Source organism: Convolutriloba macropyga, chromosome 15, assembly GCF_964194025.1.
Source record: "Convolutriloba macropyga chromosome 15, txConMacr16.3, whole genome shotgun sequence".
Taxonomy (NCBI): Eukaryota; Metazoa; Xenacoelomorpha; order Acoela; family Convolutidae; genus Convolutriloba; species Convolutriloba macropyga.
In genome coordinates, this window is record NC_134482.1 from 38,822,893 (window position 1) to 38,849,739 (window position 26,847).

General features: G+C 36.4%; 2 protein-coding genes across 2 annotated transcripts in view; one reads left to right on the forward strand and one right to left on the reverse strand.

Moving 5' to 3' along the window:
* The window catches only part of LOC142354058 (uncharacterized), a 469,891-nt gene that overhangs the window by 37,463 nt on the left and 405,581 nt on the right, over positions 1-26,847 (forward strand). The window lies entirely within an intron of this gene.
* On the reverse strand, positions 11,957-26,478 carry LOC142354182 (3-oxoacyl-[acyl-carrier-protein] reductase FabG-like). Its single transcript, XM_075406441.1, has 6 exons — positions 26,470-26,478; positions 26,176-26,384; positions 25,499-25,876; positions 24,200-24,391; positions 12,975-13,013; positions 11,957-12,126 (listed from the first exon to the last, which is right to left on the reverse strand). The coding sequence occupies exons 2-6, from the start codon at positions 26,369-26,371 to the stop codon at positions 11,957-11,959; spliced, it is 975 nt and encodes a 324-aa protein (XP_075262556.1). The 5' UTR covers positions 26,372-26,384; positions 26,470-26,478.

Here is a 26,847-nt window from a genome sequence, read left to right on the forward strand (position 1 = left end):
GAAATCGGGTCACACCTAAAGCTTTGTATTGTTTTCAAAAGAATACATTTCCCAATGCGCTATACCGATGCTCGCCATGATTTTTTTCAATGCTTCAGAATTTCTTAAGATCGGAGATTAGACTTGTATCAAAAACTCTGACTATGGTGGGATAACTACACAAAATACCCAAAAAGACAAAGATAAAGATTGCATTATTCAAGATTTTATTGATATTTAATTTCGCATTTGCTTTCCTGTTCTTCTGGGGTTTTACTCAACACCAAGGACACCCTTCTGGTTCCCCAATCCCCCCCCCGCCTTCTCTTCGGTTCTTCTGTGGTTTCAACCAACCCAAGGACCCCCTTCTGGTTGGTCGTTTCCCCTACCCCCGCCTTCATTCCGGTTCTTCCGGGGTCTAACCCACCCTAAGGACCCCATTCTGGTTGGCCGTTTCCCAAACCCTCGCATTCTTTCCGGTTCTCCAGGTCTTTTACCCACTCCAAAGAACCCCTCCTGGTTTGTCGTTTCTTCAACCCCCCGCCTTCTTTCCCGTTTTTCTGTGGTTATACCCACACTAAGGACCCCTTTCTTGTTCGTCGTTTCCATAACCCCCCGCCTTCTTTCCGGTTCTTCTGAGGTTTGACCAAACCCAAGGACCGTCTTCCGGTTGGTCGTTTACCCAACCCCCCGCCTTCTTTCCGGTTCTTCCGGGGTTTTACCCACCCCAAGGGCCCCCTTCTGGTTGGTCGTTTCCCCAACCCCCGGCTTCATTTCGGTTCTTCTGGGGTTTTACACACCCCTAGGACCCCTTCTGTTTGGCGGTTTCCCCAACCCCCGGCTTTTTTTCCGGTTCTTCGGAGGTTTTACCTACCACTAGGAACCTTTCTGGTTGGTCGTATTGAAAGTTCCGTCTTTTGGTAGGTATTGGAAGGTTCCTGTTTCGGGAAGTATTGGTTTTTGGTAGATATTGGCAGGTTCCGGTTTTTGGTAGGTATTGGTAGGTTTCAGTATTTAGTAGATATTTGCTTTTGGTAGGTATTGGTAGGTTCCAGCTTTTGATTGATTGATTTCGATAGGTATGGATAAAAACTGGACGGAAGTAGCTGAAAACCAAACAAACTGTAGAAACAAAATCACGCCAAACAAAACAAAGCTGAATTACATTATTAATCAAAACCGTTCCGAAATCATGAGATCAAATTAGACCCCTCCTTCCTTTATTCAATAAAAATTTTGGCACCCAACCCAACAGTTTTCGAAACCGTTGCACACATAAAGCTAAGTTTTGTTTTCAAAAGAATACATTTCCCAATGCGCTATACCGATGTGCGCCATGATTTTTTCAATGCTTCAGAGTTTCTTAAGATCGGAGATTAGACTTATATCAAAAACTCTGACTTTGGTGGGATAACTACACAAAATACCCAAAAAGACAAAGATAAAGATTGCATTATTCAAGATTTTTTTGATATTTATTTTCGCATTTGCTTTCCTGTTCTCCTGGGGTTTTACTCAACCCCAAGGACAGCCTTCTGGTTGGTCGTTTCCCCAACACCCCGCCTTCTCTCCTGTTCTTCTGGTGTCTTACCCACCTCAAGGACCCCCTTTTGGTTGGTCGTTTCCCCAACCCCCGGCTTCTTTTCGGTTCTTCTGGGGTTTTACAAACCCTAGGACCCCTTCTGCCTGGCGTTTTCCCCAACCCCCGTCTTTTTCCCGGTTCTTCTGAGGTTTTATCTACCCCTAGGACCCCTTCTGGTTGGTCGTATTGAGAGATCCGTCTTTTGGTAGGTCTTGGAAGGTTCCTGTTTCGGGAAGTATTGGTTTTGGTAGGTATTGGCAGGTTCCGGATTTTGGTAGGTATTGGTAGGTTCCAGTACTTAGTAGATATCTGCTTTTGGTAGGTATTGGTAGGTTCCAGCTTTTGATTGATTGATTTCGATAGGTGTTGATAAAAACTGGACGGAAGTAGTTGAAAACCAAACAAACTGTAGAAACAAAATAACGCCAAACAAAACAAAGCTGAATTACATTATTATTCAAAACCGTTCCGAAATCATAAGATCAAATTAGACCCCTCCTTCCTTTGTTCAATAAAAATTTTGGCACCCAACCCAACACTTTTCGAAACCGTTGCACACTTAAAGCTAAGTTTTGTTTTCAAAAGAATACATTTCCCAATGCGCTATACCGATGCGCGTCATGATTTTTTCAATGCTTCAGAATTTCTTAAGATCGGAGATTAGACTTGTATCAAAAACTCTGACTATGGTGGGATAACTACACAAAATACCCAAAAAGACAAAGATAAAGATTGCATTATTCAAGATTTTATTGTTATTTTATTTCGCATTTGCTTTCCTGTTCTTCTGGGGTTTTACTCAACCCCAAGGACACCTTTCTGGTTGGTCGTTTCCCAAACCCCGCCTTCTTTCCGGTTCTTCTGGTGTCTTACCCACCTCAAGGACCCCCTTTTGGTTGGTCGTTTCCCCAGCCCCGGCTTCCTTTCGGTTCTTCTGGGGTTTCACAAACCCCTAGGACCCCTTCTGGTTGGCGTTTACCCCAACCCCCGGCTTTTTCCCGGTTCTTCTGAGGTTTTATCTACCCCTAGGACCCCTTCTGGTTGGTCGTATTGAGAGATCCGTATTTTGGTAGGTCTTGGAAGGTTCCTGTTTCGGGAAGTATTGGTTTTGGTAGGTATTGGCAGTTTCCGGTTTTTGGTAGGTATTGGTAGGTTCCAGTACTTAGTAGATATTTGCTTTTGGTAGGTATTGGTAGGTTCCAGCTTTTGATTGCTTGATTTCGATAGGTATTGATAAAAACTGACGGAAGTAGCTGAAAACCAAACAAACTGTAGAAACAAAATAACGCCAAACAAAACAAAGCTGAATTACATTATTAATCAAAACCGTTCCGAAATCATAAGATCAAATTAGACCCCTCCTTCTTTTATTCAATAAAAATTTTGGCACCCAACCCAACAGTTTTCGAAACCGTTGCACACATAAAGCTAAGTTTTGTTTTCAAAAGAATACATTTCCCAATACGCTATACCGATGTGCGCCATGATTTTTTCAATGCTTCAGAATTTCTTAAGATCGGAGATTAGACTTGTATCAAAAACTCTGACTATGGTGGGATAACTACACAAAATACCCAAAAAGACAAAGACAAAGATTGCATTATTCAAGATTCTATTGATATTTATATTCGCATTTGCTTTCCTGTTCTTCTGGGGTTTTACTCAACCCCAAGGACACCCTTCTGGTTGGTCGTTTCCCAAACCCCGCCTTCTTTCCGGTTCTTCTGGTGTCTTACCCACCTCAAGGACCCCCTTTTGGTTGGTCGTTTCCCCAACCCCGGCTTCTTTTCGGTTCTTCTGGGGTTTCACAAACCCCTAGGACCCCTTCTGGTTGGCGTTTTCCCCAAGAGAGATCCGTCTTTTGGTAGGTCTTGGAAGGTTCCTGTTTCGGGAAGTATTGGTTTTGGTAGGTATTGGCAGGTTCCGGTTTTTGGTAGGTATTGTTAGGTTCCAGTACTTAGAAGATATTTGCTTTTGGTAGGTATTGGTAGGTTTCAGCTTTTGATTGATTGATTTCAATAGGATGTGATAAAAACTGACGGAAGTAGTTGAAAACCAAACAAACTGTAGAAACAAAATAACGCCAAACAAAACAAAGCTGAATTACATTGTTATTCAAAACCGTTCCGAAATCATAAGATCAAATTAGACCCCTCCTTCCTTTGTTCAATAAAAATTTTGGCACCCAACTCAACACTTTTGGAAACCGTTGCACACTTAAAGCTAAGTTTTGTTTTCAAAAGAATACATTTCCCAATGCGCTATACCGATGCGCGTCATGATTTTTTCAATGCTTCAGAATTTCTTAAGATCGGAGATTAGACTTGTATCAAAAACTCTGACTATGGTGGGATAACTACACAAAATACCCAAAAAGACAAAGATAAAGATTGCATTATTCAAGTTTTATTGATATTTAATTTCGCATTTGCTTTCCTGTTCTTCTGGGGTTTTACTCAACCCCAAGGACAGCCTTCTGGTTGGTCGTTTCCCCAACACCCCGCCTTCTCTCCTGTTCTTCTGGGGTTTTACTCAACCCAAAGGACACCCTTCTGGTTGGTCGTTTCCCAAACCCCGCCTTCTTTCCGGTTCTTCTGGTGTCTTACCCACCTCAAGGACCCCCTTTTGGTTGGTCGTTTCCCCAACCCCGGCTTCTTTTCGGTTCTTCTGGGGTTTCACAAACCCCTAGGACCCCTTCTGGTTGGCGTTTTCCCCAACCCCCGGCCTTTTCCCGGTTCTTCTGAGGTTTTATCTACCCCTAGGACCCCTTCTGGTTGGTCGTATTGAGAGATCCGTCTTTTGGTAGGTCTTGGAAGGTTCCTGTTTCGGGAAGTATTGGTTTTGGTAGGTATTGGCAGGTTCCGGTTTTTGGTAGGTATTGGTAGGTTCCAGTACTTAGAAGATATTTGCTTTTGGTAGGTATTGGTAGGTTCCAGCTTTTGATTGATTGATTTCAATAGGATGTGATAAAAACTGACGGAAGTAGTTGAAAACCAAACAAACTGTAGAAACAAAATAACGCCAAACAAAACAAAGCTGAATTACATTATTATTCAAAACCGTTCCGAAATCATAAGATCAAATTAGACCCCTCCTTCCTTTGTTCAATAAAAATTTTGGCACCCAACTCAACACTTTTGGAAACCGTTGCACACTTAAAGCTAAGTTTTGTTTTCAAAAGAATACATTTCCCAATGCGCTATACCGATGCGCGTCATGATTTTTTCAATGCTTCAGAATTTCTTAAGATCGGAGATTAGACTTGTATCAAAAACTCTGACTATGGTGGGATAACTACACAAAATACCCAAAAAGACAAAGATAAAGATTGCATTATTCAAGATTTTATTGATATTTAATTTCGCATTTGCTTACCTGTTCTTCTGGGGTTTTACTCAACCCCAAGGACAGCCTTCTGGTTGGTCGTTTCCCCAACACCCCGCCTTCTCTCCTGTTCTTCTGGGGTTTTACTCAACCCAAAGGACACCCTTCTGGTTGGTCGTTTCCCAAACCCCGCCTTCTTTCCGGTTCTTCTGGTGTCTTACCCACCTCAAGGACCCCCTTTTGGTTGGTCGTTTCCCCAACCCCGGCTTCTTTTCGGTTCTTCTGGGGTTTCACAAACCCCTAGGACCCCTACTGGTTGGCGTTTTCCCCAACCCCCGGCCTTTTCCCGGTTCTTCTGAGGTTTTATCTACCCCTAGGACCCCTTCTGGTTGGTCGTATTGATAGTTCCGTATTTTGGTAGGTATCAGAAGGTTCCTGTTTCGGGAAGTATTGGTTTTGGTAGGTATTGGCAGGTTCCGGTTTTTGGTAGGTATTTGAAGGTTCCAGTATTTGGTAGATATTTGCTTTTGGTAGGTATTGGTAGGTTCCAGCTTTTGATTGATTGATTTCGATAGGTATTGGTAAAAACTGGACGGAAGTAGCTCAAAACCAAACAAACTGTAGAAACAAAATCACGCCAAACAAAACAAAGTTGAATTACATTATTAATCAAAACCGTTCCAAAATCATAAGATCAAAGTAATCCCTCCTTCCTTTATTCAATAACAATTTTGGCACCCAACCCAACAGTTTTCGAAACCGTTGCACAATTAAATCTAAGTTTTGTTTTCAAAAGAATACATTTCCCAATGCGCAATACCGATGTGCGCCATGATTTTTTCAATGCTTAAGAATTTTTTCGGAAATTAGACTTGTATCAAAACACTCTGACTACGGTGGGATAACTACACAAAATACCCAAAAAGACAAAGATAAAGATTGCGTTATTCAAAGTTATATTGATATTTAATTTCGCATATTGCTTTCCTGTTTTTCTGAGGTTTTACTCAACACCAGGGTCAGCCTTCGGGTTGGTCGTTTCCCCAATAACCCACCTTCTTTCCTGTTATTCTGGGGTTTTACTCAACTCCAAGGACCCCCTTCTGGATGGTCGTTTCCCCAACCCCCGGCTTCATTTCGTTTCTTCTGGGGTTTTATACACCCCTAGGACCCCTTCTGGTTGGCGGTTTCGCCAACCCCCGGCTTTTTCTGGTTCATCTGAGGTTTTACCTACCCCTAGGACCCATTCTGTTTGGTCGTATTGATAGTTACGTATTTTGGTAGGTATTGGAAGGTTCCTGTTTCGGGAAGTATTGGTTTTGGTAGGTATTGGCAGGTTCCGGTTTTTGGTAGGTATTAGAAGGTTCCAGTATTTGGTAGATATTTGCTTTTGGTAGGTATTGGTAGGTTCCAGCTTTTGATTGATTGATTTCGATAGGTATTGGTAAAAACTGGACGGAAGTAGCTCAAAACCAAACAAACTGTAGAAACAAAATCACGCCAAACAAAACAAAGTTGAATTACATTATTAATCAAAACGTTCCGAAATCATAAGATCAAAGTAATCCCTCCTTCCTTTATTCAATAACAAATTTGGCACCCAACCCAACAGTTTTCGAAACCGTTGCACAATTAAATCTAAGTTTTGTTTTCAAAAGAATACATTTCCCAATGCGCAATACCGATGTGCGCCATGATTTTTTCAATGCTTAAGATTTTTTGCGGAAATTAGACTTGTATCAAAACACTCTGACTATGGTGGGATAACTACACAAAATACCCAAAAAGACAAAGATAAAGATTGCGTTATTCAAAGTTATATTGATATTTAATTTCGCATATTGCTTTCCTGTTTTTCTGAGGTTTTACTCAACACCAGGGACAGCCTTCTGGTTGGTCGTTTCCCCAATAACCCACCTTCTTTCCTGTTATTCTGGGGTTTTACTCAACCCCAAGGACCCCCTTCTGGATGGTCGTTTCCCCAACCCCCGGCTTCATTTCGTTTCTTCTGGGGTTTTATACACCCCTAGGACCCCTTCTGGTTGGCGGTTTCGCCAACCCCCGGCTTTTTCTGGTTCATCTGAGGTTTTACCTACCCCTAGGACCCATTCTGTTTGGTCGTATTGATAGTTACGTATTTTGGTAGGTATTGGAAGGTTCCTGTTTCGGGAGGTATTGATTTTGGTAGGTATTGGCAGTTTCCGGTTTTTGGTAGATATTAGTAGGTTCCAGTATTTGGTAGATATTTGCTTTTGGTAAGTATTGGCAGGTTCCTGCTTTTGATTGATTGATTTTGATAGGTATTAGGGAAGTACATCAGAAACTTGAACCAGTTTTCATTGACTTTCAATTGCCGTATGAACCACCAAATTCTATTGCATGATAGTTTTGCTATTAAGTCCGGTTCAAAAAAGTCTAATGTGAAAACTATAAATTTACAAGGAACAGGACAGGTGGTTGTTCCTGTACAATTCAAAAATAGTGATAAAGTTTTGAAACTTATGCTTAATTGGACAATGGTAGTTGGCAAGGCTTGTTGCAGAGGTCAACTGCAAAAAATCTGAATTTAAGCATGAAAATCATTGGAAAAATGCCAATTAGATTTTGCACCAGTAAGACTTCAAATTAGACCCTTACAAGGGGAGCAGTCATTCGAATAAATAGAAGTCGTCGCCGATCCGGATCCGGAATATTTCAACTAATATAAAGAGAGTGAATCGCCTCTGTGATTCGTTTGAACACCTCAACCATATATGTTTCCCAGAAATAGGGGCCATTAAAATGTCCATCATTCTAGGAGTTTACAATCAAACAACAATACAAACAAATAGTTAAAGGACCCAGTAATTTATCATGGGGAGTTGAAACCCAACTTGTTTGGGCTTGGAGAAACTACTTCATCGGCTCAACAATAAACTTTCAAAAAATCCACAATTAAAACAAAAATACGAGGAAACGGTTAAGAAAAACATGCAGAACGACTATGTCAGAAAAATTCAAAAAAAAACTAGATGGAAAAATTTTGTTCCTTTCTCATCACCCCGTCACAAATGTGAACAAACTTGGAAACGTACGCGGTGTCGCTAACGCATCAAGTGTGTTTCGGGGTCAATTATTAATTTCTAATCTTTTGAAAGGCTCAGATTTGCTAAGCAATCTTACCGGTGTGATATTGAGATTCCAGGAGCAGAAAGCAGAGCTTTCCGCTGATTTTGAACAATTGTTCGTGCAAGTTAAAGTTGCTCCTCAAAAAAGAAAACTCTTGCGCTTTCTTTGAAAAAACGATGGTCCTGTTGAAGCCTACGAGTACACCATTCACATTTTTGGAGCCACAAACTCAACTTATGTCTTACCTCATTTGCTTTGCGAAAAACTGCTCGTGATAACGGAGAACAGTTTCCAGATGCTCTGAAATATGTATAAAGCAATATTTACATGAATGATTTCTATGTTTTCACGATTTCAATCGAATGTGCTCAAAAAATACCGCAAGGAATGAGAAATGATCTCTCTAAAGGAGGTTTCAACCTAACTAAATGGAATTCAAGTGGTCCTGAATTTCTAAATTCTTTAGAACCTAAAATCAGATTGCATCAAGACAACGCTCTCCCTCAGAACCACAAAGTACTTGGTTTACCATGGAAAGCAGCATTAGATTGCTATGTGAATGAATGCAAACTAATGTTAAAAAACCAGATTACAGGCAACGTAACTCAAAGATTATTACTCAAGTTGGCGGCGTCGTTGTTTGATTGCCTTGGATTCATAGCGCGTCTAACAATTCGAAATCAAAAAGCTTTACAAGCCGCCTGGAACCCGGGTTCAAAATGGAACACGCCAATTTTACAGGATAACATCAGGATTTCAATAAGTTGAGGGATGAAATTCCCGCATTCGAGGACGACGAAATTGCTGGGATTTTTTTCTAGACAAATCTGTCAGCTCATTTGAGCTTCGTACTTGTACTGACGCCTCTGAATACGCCCTATCTGCTGTCTTGTACATACAAATTTAAAACTCGTACTGATCGACCTCCGTTAAACCTGTAAAGGGAAAGGCTAGTGTAGCCCCAATAAAAAGGATGACTATCACCAACTTGGGACTGCAAGCCGTTGTATATGGGAATAAACTAGACCAATTTATAAAAGGAGAACATGATATAGAGTTTTCAGATTGTGTTTTTTGTTCTGACAGCTTATACAGTCCTGTACTGCCTGGGAACAACTGAAATGCGCCATAGAGTATTTGTATCAAATTGCCAAAATTCTAGATTTCTCTTCTGCCTTCGATTGGAAGTTCGTTTCATCCACAGCTAGCCTCTCAGATGACAAAACTATAGGATATAGTGTTGAGCAATTAACATCAAAATCTTGATGGATTTCAGAACAGTAATTCTTGAATCAAAAAAGATCTGAGTGGCCAAAACAAAAAATTTTGCATGCCCAACAAGTAAAATTTGTGTCACTTTCTTCAGTAAACTCAACTGTATGAAATGTATGAAATATTGTTGACGCGAAAAAATTTAGCCGTTGGAATAATGTAATACGTGTGATAGCAATCTGTATAGTTTTTGCGGACAAATGTAGGAAACGCGATGCAGAAATGAAGTTATTGGAATACGTGCTTATCTGCACGTTATTCACAATATTCTAAGACAAGATTTTAACCAAGAAAACTTGTTTGTGAAAAAAGGAATTGATGTCTCTAGTACAAGCCACTTTAAAGCACTATCATCTTACCTAGACAAGAAAAACCGATTAAGAGCACGTGGTCGCTTGACAAAATCAATTCGTCTGATGACCGCTCGTCATCCCATAATACTTGACAGTAACAATGCTGCAGTTAAGCTGCTCGTACTACACGCACATACGAAACTAATTTTCATTTTGGTCCGAGCAGACTCGAAAAACTCTGATGGAATACTATTGGATACTTCGCTGTAGAGCAGTTTTTAAACAGAATATATGCCTCTGTTTGCCATGTCTTAGAATGCAGCAGGATGTTAGCACAACAGACGGCTGGATTACCCGCGGAAAGGTTACCCAAGAAAAATGAGTTTGTCTTTTGAAACAGCTGGTCTTAATTTCATAGGACTTTGGCGATTTCATAAACAATGGCAAGTTATCTAGCCGATATGTTTTGCTCTTCAACTGTCTTGTTGTTAGAGCAGTACATCTTGAAGTTTCGATTGATCACTTAACAGACTCTACAGTCAACTGCATCAGGCGTTTTATTAGCCGCAGAGGAAAACCCAACAAATTCGTCTCAGATTGTGGCGAATCTTCTGTTGGTTCAAACAACGCTCTGCAATCTAGCATCGTAGAACTGAAGAAATCAAAATCATTTGCAGCTAAGCTACATTGAATGAAAGTGGAGATAGATTGGAAATTCAATCCCCCCAGCTGCTCCTCTGTTCAGTGGATGTTGGAGGAGATTGGTACAAACTTTTAAACTATCACTTTACAAGGCCATTGGTTCGAGAACTTTAACTGACGAGATTCTGAGTGCAGTTTCTTTTAAAACTTGCCTCCTTGCGCATTCATTGGTAAAGAGAAGGACCTGTCAAATTGTTGGCGTCCATCACAACAAATTGCAACTCACATTTGAAATCGCCTCCTACGGGAGTATTTGCCAACTCAACAAGAAAGATTTAAATGGCATAATACGTCGAAAAATTTATAGGTTGACGACTTGGTACGGATTCTAGAAGATTTCACCCCTTTGGCTAAACTCATTCAAGTTTTTCCTGGCACAGATGCGGTTGTGCAATCATTTAAACTGAAGACCTCATTCGGAGAACGCATTAGACCCGTTTTGAAACTGAGCAAAATTTTCCCCAAATGAAACCCAAACTTCGGCATAAACAAAACAGTCTCTCTAAAGACAGGAAAATTAGGGACAACATTTTGCCCTTCTAAACAAAAAGTGGTTGCTAATAATTGCATGGCTTCTGACCACCAAATCACAACCTATTGCGTTCTGTATTTCAGAGTACAAACCAACTGATCAATTTATCCCAAATTTAAGATCCATTAATCATCCTTTATCAGAAGCTCATCTTAATTTGTTATTGATTTTATTTTCTAACAGGTCTAAGACTCACCCCTCTTGCTATCCTTTAACTCCTGAGGTTTTTTGGTGAGAATTTCCGATTATTAATTTAGTTGGCTCGTTTTTACGAACCACCGGATTAATTTGTACCCTTATATTTCTTTACAGTCAATTTTTATTTCACTTCTTGGTTCAACCTTAAGGATGATTCAACACACTGTAATCCGACAGTTTTAATCTTTCTTTGCAATCCTGCAAATTGGGCCGCGATATCAAGGACACTTTGACTTCTAGTCAACAAAGTCCCGTTATCACAATAATCATTATCGTCAAACTGTACGGAAGTAGCTGACCTCAAACAAACTGTAGCAACAAAATCAAGCGAAACAAAACAAAACTGAATTACATCATTAATGAAAACCGTTCCGTAATTATAAGATCTAATTAGCACCCTCCTTCTTTTATTTAATAACACGCCTGAGTAATTTAAAACAAGCACGCAGTTATTATCGGCTAAATGACGTCATAAGTTTTCTTAGTCACACATTCGCTACAGTTTTTTTAGAATCTGTTTTTTGCGAGAACATCTGTTAAGTGATCAGATTTGTTTTTTATCCGCTTTACTACCCTCGCATCGTTATTCTAGCCATTTTCCTGGAGAAATAGCATCGTCTTTGAGCCAAATGGTGATGTCGCCTCTTGAAAAGTTTTCTGTTGCCAGACTTCGACCCCGGACGCTGCTTGAACCACCTCCAAATCCACCTCCACTACCACCCATCATTCCACCTCCGCTTCCACCCATCATCCCATATTTCCTCATCATTCCATTTCCTTCCATTAACCAACTTCTCCATTCTTTTTTGTCGTCTTTTCCGTCTTTTTTGTTGTCTTTTCTGTCTTTTTGTCATGTGTTCCATCTCTTTTCTCATGTTTTCCGTCTTTTTTTGTCGTCTTTTCCGTCTTTTTTGCCGTCTTTTCTGTCTATTTTGTCATCTTTTTTGGTCATCTTTGCCTCGTTTCTCAGTTGCAGCGGTGGTCTCTGCTGGCGTGCGCAGTTTTTGGTTTGCTATCGTCGTCATCATCAATGTCGTCGGGTTCAGGACCTTTAGGCTTGGGGTTTTCGGGTTTGGGCAATGGATCATTACTGGCAAATAATGGGAATCGTTTCTTGTTTTGGTGGTGGTTATGGGCTAAAAGTAAACAAAATGATTTTATTTTCCTATTTCCGCATGAGATATTATTCTACGATATAATACCCCATTGTAAAGAACTGCGGGGAAACTATGAATACAATTTGCTGATATGAAAATATTTGAAGACAAATAAGCAACTTTTATTATAGGAACCTGGACTGTGGAAAATTACCTGCCATAAAACGAACCATGTTTAGTCCCTAAAAGCAATGAGAGCTCCGTTTTATGTTCCTTCTATAGCTTTTAACGTTTCCACTTAAGTTTCAATTTATAGTGTTGAAACCGGGTTGATTTTTTACGCTGCGACCGATTAGGGTTTTTGTTTACTTTATAAATTGTTTCCTAGAGATTTTAACTTGATAAAGCAGTTAGCAAATCGGCCAGCAATGAAAAAACATATTGAAAAACTTGCTTGATGATATTTTCTGGGATAAGTTGTAATGAGTACTTATCTAAGCCTTTATAACTAGCTCTTAAGATTAATTAACACACTCAGTTAAAATTTACAAAATGCCAGTTCGTCACAGTTCTAGACTCTAAAGCTCTGATTTTCTTTAATACGCAGCTATTTTTTTTTAAATTTGCCCAGTTAGGGTTTCAAGCAAAATTACGTTAATCTTTAAAAAGTTCTTTGAAGTTCTGACTGACATCTCGAACCAACGGATGCCAGATCGTCTTAGAACCATAATTATAATTACGTAACCCTTATATCAGCTATTTCATGATTAAACAGACTTCATTCACTCAGGTCTGATGAGATCAAAAGAAGATCCGATGTGATGCAATAAAAAATCAGATCAAAAAGATATAATGCACAGACAGTCTCCATGTCCCCGAAAAATTACCTGTATCCATCTCCATGTTGGCTGTCAACGAAAAATGACCTGTACACAAACAGAATAGTTGGTTGCGTGCCACACAATGAGTAGATCTGTTTAAATTAGGATTAAAATTGAAAAAAGAAACAAAATGAGCTTTTGTTTAATTCCGTTTTTGCTTCAGACTATTTAATTTTTCTAAGCCTAACGAAAGGGGTTTGAAGAAACCAGTTTGACAACAGCTTTTCAGTACAATTCTGCTCATTGACATTGACGAGATCAAGTGCTATAAAATTTGCACAAAACAATTTTCGTTTTCATTTTTGAGCACATTATTGTCTCTATTTTTTTAAAAATGATAAAGGTGTAGTTAAAAAATGGTTTTTTCGTTGCACTATTGACATTTTTTTCATCATCATTGTGTTACAGGTTATAGAGATTTATTGATGCAATTCAAGCAGGTCATTATGCAATGGTATATAAATTTAATTAAAACGAATAAAAACAAGTTCTTTATGCTATGGCCTGCGATGTTTTAATAATAATAATAAATTTTTCAAAAGGTTGAAAATACAGTCAAAGTATATATTTAGCAAAATTTTACATCCTTATGAGAGAGCATCAAGTAGACATTTAGTCCTTCGAGTGATGTCTCATGAGCAAACAACTGATGAGTCTCATTGCAGTGATAATTACAGAAAGTTGAAAAATATGACTTCTGATTATTGGCTACATCGCCAAAAAAATAAGCCCTGGCTTTTTTTTGTGCTGAATAGAGAAAAAAATGCTATCAGAATAAATTTAAGAGATGATCATTATCACATATATACAAATAACGGAAATCGTGCAACATTTATCCAACCTCTTTTTTTCATCTCATTAACGACATCAAAATGTTTTTGTCCAACTGAACACATTTATTGAAAAGTAATCGTACCCTATTCTCAATTCTTCTTTTAATTTTCGAAGTTAAATTTTCTCTGTTTCTTAAAATTTTCAGCCTACCGGTGCTGTTTTGCAACTTTGAGACTTCTTCCGATATAAAATTATTAACATCGAAGTATTCCGATAATCGTCTCAGAACGTTTATCAACAACTTAAACAACTCATATTTATGCAGTTCTCTAAAGTAGCAGATTTTAAATTTTTCTTTAATCTTAGCCAGAATTTCGTATTTTTTAGGCTTGAAAGAATTTCGAGTTACCAATTTTTTGTTGTTTTTCAATCTTGATTAAAAGTGATTTGTTGTTTGCAGTGCCGTAAATTAAAACTCCAAATTGATATATCGGTTGAATGTATGTTCTATGAACTTGGTATTGCTGATTGCTGTTGAAAAAGGCACGCATATGATATATAATAGATGCTACCTTTGAAACGCGTTTTAACATTTTTGCGCAATGTATATCAAATTTCAGTTCATTGTCAATCTCCATTCCAAGGTATCAACCACTTTTCGCAATTTTTTCAGTCAACGAAGTTTTTCCATTTTCAACAATTTGATTCGAAAAATTAATTATAACAGCTTTGTCGCTGTTTAGTTTTATTCTGTTATTTTTGAACCGAGATTTTATTTTCATATCTACTTTTTCGTTACTTCCGGCTAAGATATCATTGTGAAGCAAGTAACAGTCCTCAGTAAAGAGTCTAGTTAGAGTTAGTCTCATCTACTCGTAGACCAATTACATAAATGAGAAATAAGAGAGGATCTAGTACTCTACCCTGGGGAACCACAGTGCTTACTAATTCTATCGAAGATTTTTGTCTGTTCAAGTAAACAATTTGTTTTCTGTTTTTTTTATAAAAGAGCATAACAAGTTTCCTAAAACTCCACTCAAGCCGTAATTTTCACACTTGGCAAGCAAAGATTTGTGATCTACTGTACCAAAAGCTTTTTTTAGTGTACATTGTGGTAATTTTCTGACAAAAGCGCTCTTATTCTCTCTTACGAACGACTAAAATAGCATCAATTGTACTTTTTTTGTTCCTGAATCCAATTTGATTAGGATTTAATAGTTTGTATTTAGTTAGAAATCAGTTATTTTGGGAAAAAAAGGAAGCTTTTCAAAAAATTTTTGCCATTGCCGGAATGATAGAGATAGGGCGATAGTTATTCACAAAGTTTGTTTTTCCATTTTGTATATAGGGATTACTTTGCTTGTTTTTAGAATTTCAGGAAAATTTCCGGATAGAAAACACTGGTTTCCCAATATTGCAATCCAATCACAAATTTAGTTTCTTCAGAAGGAAATAACAGTTTTCAAAAATATCTGCACTTTTGTTTCTCTTTCAGTCTGCCTATAATAATGAAAACCTCTACTGCATTGCAATCCTCTAGATATAAAGCAAAGTCAAAGCAAGAAATTTCGTTGCGATCACATTTTTCAAATTTTTTTGACACTTTTTCCAATCGTGGTGAAAAATTCATTAAAATCGTCTGCTGTTGGACAATCAGAAACTTTTTTTTTGACAACTTTTCATTTTAACTCGTTGATTGCACTGAAAAATTTTTTAAAGTTATTTTTGCTTGATTAGTTCTATTTTTGATTATAATATTGGTATATTGCCTCCCTGCACAAGATTTTTTGCAAATTTATTTTGCTTCTTAAATTTTCCTGCATTGAGATCACTTGGATTTCTCCTGTATTCCTTGAGAAGTATTCTTTTCTTTTAAAATGCACTCCTAATCCTGATAGTTATACAACTGTTTAAATTTCAAGATTTTTTAGATGGGACATTTGTAAATGACAAAAATTTTCAGTGAGTATGTTAGTTATTTCAAAAAATTTTTGCCAGTTTTCCTCCATTTTGTTGAATTTAAAGCCCGGCGAAGCTTCCATAAATCTATTTGATAGCCAGTAGTTCACATCTAGCAACACTTCTTTCTTGTTTAACTTTTTTCATGTTTTCATTTCGATTTTGATGTTACAAGAATTTTCGCAACTCAGAAAATCTAGTTCTATGAATAATGTGGAATGATCACTAATTCTTAATTCTTCGACTTTCGTTTCTGTTTTAAAGTTTGCAAAGGTAAGTCAATACAGGAAGTTGAAGTGTTTGTAATTCTGTTAGGTTTTTCTTCATTTAATAAAAGAAGGTGAAAACATTGTATTAAACGAGTTAATCGTTTGCTGTCTTCGTTATTAGTCAATATATTAGTATTAAAATCAAGGCATACTAAATGTTTGGATGAGTGCTTGATGTTAAGATGCGTCAAGTATGGCCCTAAAAAGTTCGAAAAAGAGCAGATTGAGCTATTCAGTGTCCTGTACAGAACTGTAACAGAAATGTTCTTTTTATTTTCTAAGGTTATTTTTGTTGTTTGATTTTGTAGATTGTCCTCCTCTTTCTCAAAAAACAGTTCATGATCAAGCTTAGTACTGTAAAATGTTGCAACACCTCCCCGTCTCCTTGTTCTATTAGTATTGCGCAATAGATTGAAAACTACAATTTTACATAAAACAGGTTCAATATCTTGATTCAGCCAGATCTCACTAAAACAAACAATCTTGGGTTTTTTATTGTTTCCAAAGTTGCTGAGAACATATCAAAATTGTTTTAAAGTACGAATGTTTTGCAGTAGTAGCTGCATTCGATATTTAGAGACGCCCTCAGAGAGCCACTAGCTGTCTTTGTTACTTCAGGTAACAGTTTTACCTAATAAAGTGTATAGGTAGTTAATTTACGTTCGCCTATCAGCTTTGGATCCATACTGTTTAAGTCCCGTTTTTTAGGTATTTCTTAAAAGTTGACTAAAAACGTGGTTCTTTTTGAAAGATTTTTTCTTAGTTGTTCGAGCGCCAAGAGTTCACTGAAATTCGTGATACTTATTTGGTCGCTCTTACTTTATATTCCATTAAATGCCGGCGACAAAATGAAATGGCCTCAGAGGAAATTAAGAAAATCGCAAGTCCTCAAAAACACAACCATCCATTTTTATTTAACGTATCGCTTTTCATTCCAAATATTCAAATGAAGTTTCGGTTCATATCAATGTCGAAGACAAACGAACTCTTGTTTGAATTAACAGTTCAGGCAATTCTAAAAGGAATCACAGAAAATCGCGAAACCTTTTACTGCCTGTGTCCGACATCTACTCAAAAAAAGAGTGAGACATTAAAGTAAGTAGAAATGCTTGGCTAGATTCTGCTGAAAATTGCAAGGTCTCAGAAGCTCAAAAAAAAGAAACAAAAAAGAATTCTCAAAATAACATTTTACAACGCTAAGTTTTTTTGTTTGCTCAATATTGAACAATGACAGAAAGATATTTATTGATTTCTTTATCCTCAGTATTGGGAGTTAGTTGATGGCTTGACGTTTTCTGGAAGCCATTGTAACCTTTTGTCGAACATCCTTGGCCATTTTTGATTAGAAATTAATTTTCATATCAGGAGAAAGACTGGCATAGAGTCAGCTGAGTCTTTCATCATCCGACACTTGTTGAGCGGGTCTTTTGTTATTTGTCCTTTGTTTAGCGATTCTCCTTGAACTCTTTTGTTTAATTGGGTTTTTCAGTGCTTGAACTTCGTTAACATTCTTCACAGGCACGTAAGTAGTATTTCCGTTGTCTTTCAAGCACTTAACTGATACTACACAGTTGTTTGACGAAAGTATATAGCCCATGTTGTACAAAGACTGGCTTAGTTTAGCTTCCATAGTTGGTAGCCGCTCAATTATATACATCTTTTCCCCGTTCAATGGATTCATTTGTTTGTTTAATTTTCATCGAGAGGCATAGACTTGGTGTTCATTGTCGAACATGACTAACTTAACAATGACTGATGGCATTCATCCGTAAGGCAAGCTATCAAAACCAGGAAAAAAATGATAAGGCTTCAGTCGATACTCATTAAAAAATTGAACGCCTAGATAATCTCAAAAAAATGCCAATAAATCATGCAAAAATCCATCGTGTTTCCGAGCGTCGAAAGGAGGATTTTTGAATATTACGTAATCGTTACTTATATATCGTTCCGTATCCCTAAGTTGCTCGTTCAGGTCATTACATATCTCTTTGAGGTTTCTCACCTCCAACTTTGAGGCTGTCTTACCGGATTGGAGCTTTTTTACCTCACCGCGCAGTTGTTGCACTTCATCTAATTGCCCCCCAGATGCACAGTCACTAATTGTAATTTGGTCCATACTGTTATAAGATTTGACTAGGAAACGAATAATACAAAAAGAAATGAATAATTTCGAATCAACAGTTTAAATTTGATGATGTTTTAGAACCATAGGAATCAATATTTAAAAGTAAAGCAAAACTTCTATCTCTCTATGAAGCCTTCAAAAGAAGAGCGCATCTGTTCAAATGCTCATTTCGTTCTTATTTTTTCACTGGCAAAACTTTTCGAGGAAAATTGTTTCAGAGCGAATCTTGCTGATCAATCAGAATTTGTTTTTCACAGAAGGTCTTTTTTTGAGGAAACGCATAAACAGATTTAAAATTTCTGTTAACTATTTCGAAAACTAAAACTAAAACAAAAAAAAAATCATACCTTCAGTGAGAGCCATTAAAGTGATCAAATCAACAGTTAAAACAAAAAGTCTCATTTTCGGTTCATATTATGTTCTCAAACGTTTATCAACTGATTGTGAAGCCGCACTGTCTCAAAATTTTCACAATCTTACGAGTATTGCTTTTCAAGTTAGGGACTGATGACCGCCTCATATAAGAAGTAATTATGTCAAAGTCAAAAGTTCACAGCTTGTAAGAACCATGATTTCTAATATAAGACATTGGAGACGGCTTTACAAAATAACAGAAGAGCTAAATGTTCGGCGCGTTGACATTTAAAAACTTTTTAAAAGTCAATTTGATCTGTGTAAAGTTTAACATTGTCCATAAAATTTTCAAAAAATAATGCAATTACATTATCTATACAAATTTCCTTGTTTTCAATAAGTTTTGTTGTTGCTTTGAACAAATACCTCAGACCAATTTAAGATGTTTGACTGCCTTATTTTATTATAGCTGCAAAGCTGTAAGCTGAGCGTAGCTATATTGCGGTGCTCTTGGTTTTTTACAATTCAAGGAATTTGAATTGTATTGGGGCGCTGTCTTTTTTAAAGATTTGTTCAAACATTTTCATGATTTTGCGGCGTGAAATGTTTTCGCTCTAAATTTAAAGTAGAGTGAGAAAACGGTGTTTGAACAAAAATTCGCTTTCTCTATAGTGTTTTTTGTTCACATGCGGCAATTTCATTTTGATGTTTACTGTTTTTTCGATTTTTTGTATCGGATTTTTTTTTCTGAATGGTTTTCCCAATCCATTCATATACCGTTCTAGGTCTATATTTCTGTTTAGTTAATGAAAATTCTTTGAATTGTACGTCAGCACTTGTCCTGCTATGTTTTTGTTTCCTCGTCTGACGCTCTTTTTTCGCTTTACATTTGTTCACACAGCAAAGCTGAAAAAGTCAAATTTTCTGAATGACATCTTCCTCTTATTAACAGCATTTGCGCGCGTGACGTCATTTCTCACTCGCTTTAGCGAAAGTTTTTAGGTTATTTACGTGATTAGAGTTTGATCATACGTGACTTACCTCACTCAATAAAATGACTTTTGCACTTTAAAACTTAGGTTTATTTGAATTTGTTTAAGGTCAAAGGAACTCATATGTGCAGTAAAGGTCCTTAATAAGAGGCTTCTGTGGAATGAATTTTAACAACCTTTATTGAAATATCGCTGAATGTTTTTTAGCCTAGTTTTTTTGAGCGGCGTCGATTTTTTTTTTCAATTTGGATCTGTATCTGTTTCTATCTCTATTATATGGCACGCAGGTCTATTCTTTCGCAGCTATTCCGGCAATCTGCCGGCTATGTTTATGTTGCTAAGTGTTTGCATTTGGGCCATTTTTTCACGAAGTTGATCACATTTTTAGCACAGGTTGGGTGGTTATTGAACTGTGTATTTTTAAAAAAAGCATAAAACTCGTTCGGACGTTTGATAAGATATGAACGTCACCGCAGCTTTGTTCGATTGTCGGTTTTCTAAAATTTATCGAAGTACAATTTGATTAAAAACAACATTTAGTATCGTTTTCAAAATTTCCAACAATAAATCCCAAAAATTCGAGCTCAAGAACGACAGTGCGCAAATATAATTTACCTCAAATGGTTAATTTAAAAGAAAAATCAATTTTGAATTTCGTTCAAATTTTTCGAAGAAACGTTCAGGACATTTTTTCAAAATCTTTACCTTTTCTTAACTATTTATTTATATTTGCAACCTAAGAAAAGGTATGATTATTTTGTAGTTCTTCAAGTTCGGTTCAGTCATTGTTCAGATTATTGGATTGACTTCAAAAATCGTGAATAATAAAACAGTAGACGCAAGCGTCAATGTTTCAATAAGAGCTCATTCTTCATGAAGACCAGATAAGAAGTCGTTCAAGAACAGAAAAAGTGGACCATCTATTTTCATTAAAGGGGACCAGTTGTTGCTTTTCAATGTGATCTCAACTCTAAATTTTAGCTCGACCACCTTAATACTGCTCTACATGTTAATTTTTTAGGTCTTTAGATAGTTAATAACGTATAAAGCGCGGTAAGTTTAACAGCTGGCCATTGTTGACGTTTATGATCTATAAAACATACAAAGCAATATCAAATTTAAAAAATTGGGTGGTAAAAAGTTCATTCTTTTGAGCATTTTTTGAAAAATTGTTAGTGTTCCAATGACGGTTTGTTACCCCATATTTGCGTATCCGATGACGGAGTTTAAAAACATTCGATCCTATAATAAACACAAAAATGGCATCAGGTTCCGAGTCAATTCTAAATTTTCACAGAATATCACATTTAAATTTTTTTATCACCAGGGTTGTCCTGTCTTGAATCAAAACTTGACTCAACTTGTGGTTCATATTCGTCCAAGTTTGGATAAAACGTTGGCTGATAATTTCAGAGGAATGGATAACAAAAAACTCTATCAAAGACAACCAGAGCAGAAAATTTCTAAAAAAGCCAAAGTAGTCTCAATTCACGATTGTAAACTAAACCATTCTGATGTATAGTCTTTACTTTTCCATCTTCAATTTGTACAAAAGTCATTTGATCAGACATTTGCGAGTTTTTGACCTGAATCAATGCGTTTCCAAGTCTACTTTTCAAACTAGAGCATTAACTTTATCGAACATAGAATAGATTAAGACGTGAATCATTTTCAAAACTTGCATATTTTTTCTGCAGCTACTCCGAATGCCTTGCCAAAAAAATACCGAGCCAAAAAGGGGTTTTTAATGATAAACTTAGCAGTCTATTAAATTATAAAATTAACTTCGGTCCTGCCAGGAGAATGATCTAGCTCATTTGCAATTGAATTTTTCCAAGATATCAACTCAATGCTCCCCTAACTATCTTCAAATGGTTTCGCCATACTTTCGTAAACGTACTATATCCTTTGAAAAACCTTTTTTTACAAAATGGTTTTGTTTAATTCCCCCCCCCCCCCCTTATATTTTGAGGTATTTTAACCGTCAAATAGTACAATATTAATTTTAGCAAGTACATATACACCTGTCAACGTTTTCCACCACGTGTTCAAACAGCGTGCCAAATTAAAAAGAAATAAACGAAAACCTTAATGACAATTAGTTGCTCTTAAAGCCCGCGAATTATTAAATACGAATTTGAAGAATAATTTGGATATTTGCCCCAAGAGAAGAACAATTTTAGATTTTTGGATTACAAATTAGGTCTCTGATAGTTAATAACTTTTGAAAATAAATCGTCTGCTTCTTGACAAATGTTTTCCTCGAAAACATTAATCAAACATTAATTCGCTAAGCATTTTCATATCTAATGGGTTCTTGCTTGAATTCAAAAATAATATAAGTTTCGAAATAATATTACAGAATTTTTGGCTTTTGTTTTTGCCTTTTATTTTTTGATTAAAACTTTCGAGGAAAAAGTGTTTATCAATATTAAAGAATTTATCAATATTTTGTCAGATATTTAAACTAAAAAATTATTGACAACAAAAGACGTCAAAACAACTTATAATCTCTATTAAAACATCGGATTTTATCCTGTTTTTCTAAGTTTGTGTTTTCAGTGTCCATCTAAGATGTATGCAAACGGAAAAAATTTTGGGATTTTTTTCAAACACATGAGTTCGTAACCTGAGAAACTCTGTTGATTTCTGATTCTTTTGTTTGCCATTTGGTTTTCGAAAGCTATATTAATTGAAGCAGAGTTTGCTAGCGCAAAAACAACCATTAACATTTCCAAGGGTGACAGGAAAAATTATTAACTTTAAAAAATTTTGATTGAGATTTAACGATTCAAAAATTTTTCTATCTATTTTCTACTGCCACTCTCAAATTAGCATTGGACTTTGATACCTTTAGGAAAGAGTTGCAGTTGACAAGAGTTGACAAGAGATGGCAAGAGTTGCAGTTGTCCAGAACTGCTCTTCTTCGGAATAAACTTTGTTAGCAATTTTATCTCTGAACACTTAGATCTGTTTTCTTAAGAAAAATAATTTAACTCAATATCATGTCAAATATTTTCTTTCTTTGAAACTTTTAAATGTTTTTTCATAATATTGAGGTCTCACAAACAGTTCGTTTTCCTATTTACCTCCGAAAAGATCCAGTCATCGTTTTTTCATATTGTTTTTCGCCAGATTTTTTATGGCTGTTTTAAAAGAGTTATAAAATTAAACTCAACTAATTTGACAATCTGTTAGCATGTAAAGATTTAAAGATTTATTGATTCTCAACGGTGCATGTTAAAACAAGTTGTAAAGAAGATGTAAATTGATTGATAAAGATTCAAATAGAATTAACCTGTTTCACCAACAAATTGGGTGCCCGGACCATACTCTGATTCTTGGCCAAGACATGACTAACACTTGCAAGTTGATTCCCAAGTCAAAACTAAGTTTTAAAAAAATCTGGGAGTGAAAATGTCGAATTGAAAAAATAATTCGTCACGTGCCAAGTTTTAGGCATTAATTTTTAGGCACATTCCCAGTGTGCTGTGAAATGATACTGGGATGCTGTTAACCGACTATTTTTGGACGATTTCCCGGCTTCTTTTTGTCAATTTTCCGACTATATTCGAACGATTTCCCCGGCGTTTTTTGACAATTTTCCGAATTTTATTGTATAATTTCCTGGCTTTTTTGACAACTTTCGTACTATTTTGGGAAGTTTTTCCGGCTTTTTTTGACAATTTTCCGACTATTTTTGAACGATTTCCCGTTTTTTTGACAATTTTCTTACTATTTTTGGACAAATTCTCGGTTTTTTTTGACGAATTTCCTACTATTTGTGGACGATTTGCGGGCCTTTTTTGACATTTTTGGGATGGTTTCCCGGCTTTCTTTGACAATTTTTCAACTAATTTTGATCGATTTCCTGGTTTATTTTGACGATTTTCCTTATATTTTCGGACAATATCCTGGCTTTTTTCGACGATTTTCCTACTAATTTTGGTCAATTTCCTGCTTTATTGACGATTTTCCTACTAATTGTGGAAGATTTCCCGGCTATTTTTCAACTATTTTTGAGCCTTTTTGCCGTTTTGCGGACCTATTTTTGACTTGCCAAGTTTTAGATGAGACTCTGATTTAGAATTGCGAGTCTTTAATAAGACTTGGATTAGAGTTGACAAGCCTTAGATCAGACTTGGATTAAGAATTGCCAAGTCTTAAATCAGACTTGGATTAAGAATTGCCAAGTCTTAAATCAGACTTGGATTAAGAATTGCCAAGTCTTAAATCAGACTTGGATTAAGAATTGCCAAGTCTTAAATCAGACTTGGATTAGACTTGCCAAGTCTTAAATCAGACTTGGATTAGACTTGCAATGTCTCAGCCCAGACTTGGATTTAGACTGCGAGGTGTAAAAAGTGACATGATCATAGCTCTGAATCAGGAATGAAATGAGACTTGTAATTAGACTTGCCCAGTACTGAAATTGACTTGGCTTTAGGTCCGGGTGGGATTTCCAAAAAAATCCCAAAATTTCAAGTCAACCCTGAAATGCAAAGCACTCCTTAATTTATAGCTATTAAAACAACCCCCCCCCCCCCGCTTATTCCAGTTTGGGTTTAAATTTCAGAGGGTAGTTTCCGAAAAGTGTCCCATTGTTGGACCCCATGACCAGGTAATTTTTTGGAGTCCTCTCGATGCTGGTGAAAAGATAACGGCTTCAAGATGAATTTAGTTTGATCTTCGATGGTGTTTGTTATCATCTACTTTCCAAATTCCCAAATCATTGAAGATAACTTTTGCATGATATACCTCCATCCATGACAACAGAACTCCCACTCATAAAATCAGCCTGCTCAGAGGCAACAAACATGACTAAACTGGCAACGTCTTGACCAAATCCTAATCGCCCAATCGGATGGTCTTTCCTGAGTTTTGCCCAGGCTTGCTCATACAATTCCTTGGGAATACCCGCGTTGACAACAAAAGGGGTCTCAATTATACCTGAAAGTGGTCGCTCAGCAATTCAACCAACCCCGCTAGGGTCTTTTTATGATATCCTAAGTTGAAATCGAACGTATATGAATTTTTTTACCAGTTTTATTTTTGATTTATAAGTTATCGATTTTTGTTTTTTGTTTAGTTTTTTTTATATTTAAAGTGTTCACAATTTTTTCAGACGTCTAGTTTTTGCTCTTTCCGAGGATCTTTTTGATTATAGTATAAAATGACATAAAAAATTTGCAATTAGTAACTATTTACAAAATACTTTGATGAGTGTTTACTTTCTTAAACTCAGCAGGTAGTATTGCTTATTCAGTCCACCTAGACAAAAAGATTTTGTTGCAGAAATTGTTCGTATGATTTTTACGACTAATTATTATATTGTAAGTTCTCAAAACAGTTGCTCCTTCACTGTGTTCTTTCTCGACCATCAAACTTAAACGAGTCTACGTGTTAAAGAAATTCTCAGTTAGCGTCTATCGAAAGATGGTTCTGGGTAGAGATTCGGTTTCCATGACGTAAGATTTACCAAAGGAATTGCGGAGGTTAACATGCCAAAGTTCTAAACGTATCGATCCTATATACGATAAAAATACAACATCAATGGGCTGTCAAAAAAAGTCATTAAACTCTTTAAAAACTCTAAGTGGTCTTCTGGCCATTTGTATTTTGTTCTTTTTTATCTGAGTGACAAACTTTGATACCCAAACTGACTTAAATTGAATGTTTCACGCTTCAAATTAGTTTACTCTTCAAATAAGCTACTTCTTTTAATTTTTAACCAAAACCTCTTCTCTTTCATTAATTGGAGGGAGGGGTTCAGGGGTATACGTTATATGATTTTCAACACCACTGGAGGAAAAAGGACCTACTGTCACCTCTTTGCTTGAATTCCATAGCTGTCCGAATTTGTGGTCTCTCCCTTTTTTACATTTTAGAGCAATTTTCAGACCTTCAGCCAGGTTTTGCCACATGTTTCGAAAAAAAAAGCTCTGGTTTACGCTGTTGGAAATTTTGAGTTTTTTTAAAAATTAATATCATTGATCGCTGTATAGAAAAATCAATATGAAATTTTTTTTTGAAAAAGTAGTTGAAAGATTAATGAGCGATAATTCCCTGGATTAATGTTGTTGGCACGAATCCCGTTTTTTCCTTCTTCAAGCGCGATGCATTTTGTGAACATATCCAGGGCGGCTTTGCTCATACAATAATAACCCATAGATTCGATTGGTGTGTTTGCTAGAATTGACGAATTATTCACAATGTTGCCTTTCGTTTCACGCAAATAGGGAATACACAGTTTTGTTAAACGAATGGCCGATTTGACGTTGACATCAAATACAGTTTCGTAGTTTTCAATTGGTTGGTCGACTATCAGCCCAATTTTGGTAAGTCCAGCATTGTTGAATAGAATATCAATACGACCAAATTTTGCGATGCAGCCATTAACTATTTTTTCACATATTCCTTCTGATCGAAGATCGCCTGAAAAATGTATACTCTAAAAAGATCGTCAATTGGTTATAACGTTCTGATTTTTGGAGGAACTTTCGAAATATCTTGTTAATTTGATTTTATGAATGCGTGCAAAATCCCAAAATTTTATTCACAACTTAACAAGGCTTTTCAAGCAACATATTCAAAAATTGCAAAGATTTATACATTCTGCAATAATCTAAAAATGTTTTTGGATTCTATCTTATCAATATGGAGTTATTAATCAACTTTACTTCAAACATTTCAATTAATTTTTTTATAGTTTTTAACTTCTAAAAGTTGCAAACCTTGTACCAGCAACACATCAGCATCTTTGTTCACTGCTAGACAGTCTTGTTTTGTCTTTTCCAACCCTTCTCCATTGCGACCATTGAGACATAGTTTTGTGATTCCCTTTTCCACAAATTTCACAGCCGTTTCCTGACCTATTCCAGAACTAGCTCCAGTTATTATCACCACTTTCTCATCAGAGAACAGCTTCATAATTACAGCGCCCCTTTAAATACATAAAGTCTGAAATTTGAATAAGAATGAATAAAGAAAAGGTCTTGAAAGTTCAATGTGAACAATGTCTAACTTACAGGAGTAGAAACAATATGTCAACGCAAACGAAATAAAACAGCAGCATTAATTCCATTGATTTATGCAATTTAGCTGACCTTCAAAATGAGTACAAAGTTTTCAAATTTGAACTAGCAAAACGCATTTTCAGGTGGAATCTTTAAATGAACTAAGTTTATTGTAACAATTGACATACAACTTTTTCCAATCAAATTACTGTTGCATCAATCAGGATTCGAGGGTTTGTTTGTAGAGAAACAAAAGTAAGCAGGATCGAAGTCCAGGGACAAAAATTTCCAATAGAAAACGTTACCGGGGTCTTAATAGCACCCCGGTACTATTGATTAACGAAGTTGAAAAAAAAAAACTTTGATCAATATACCCCAGGTTGAGGTGCC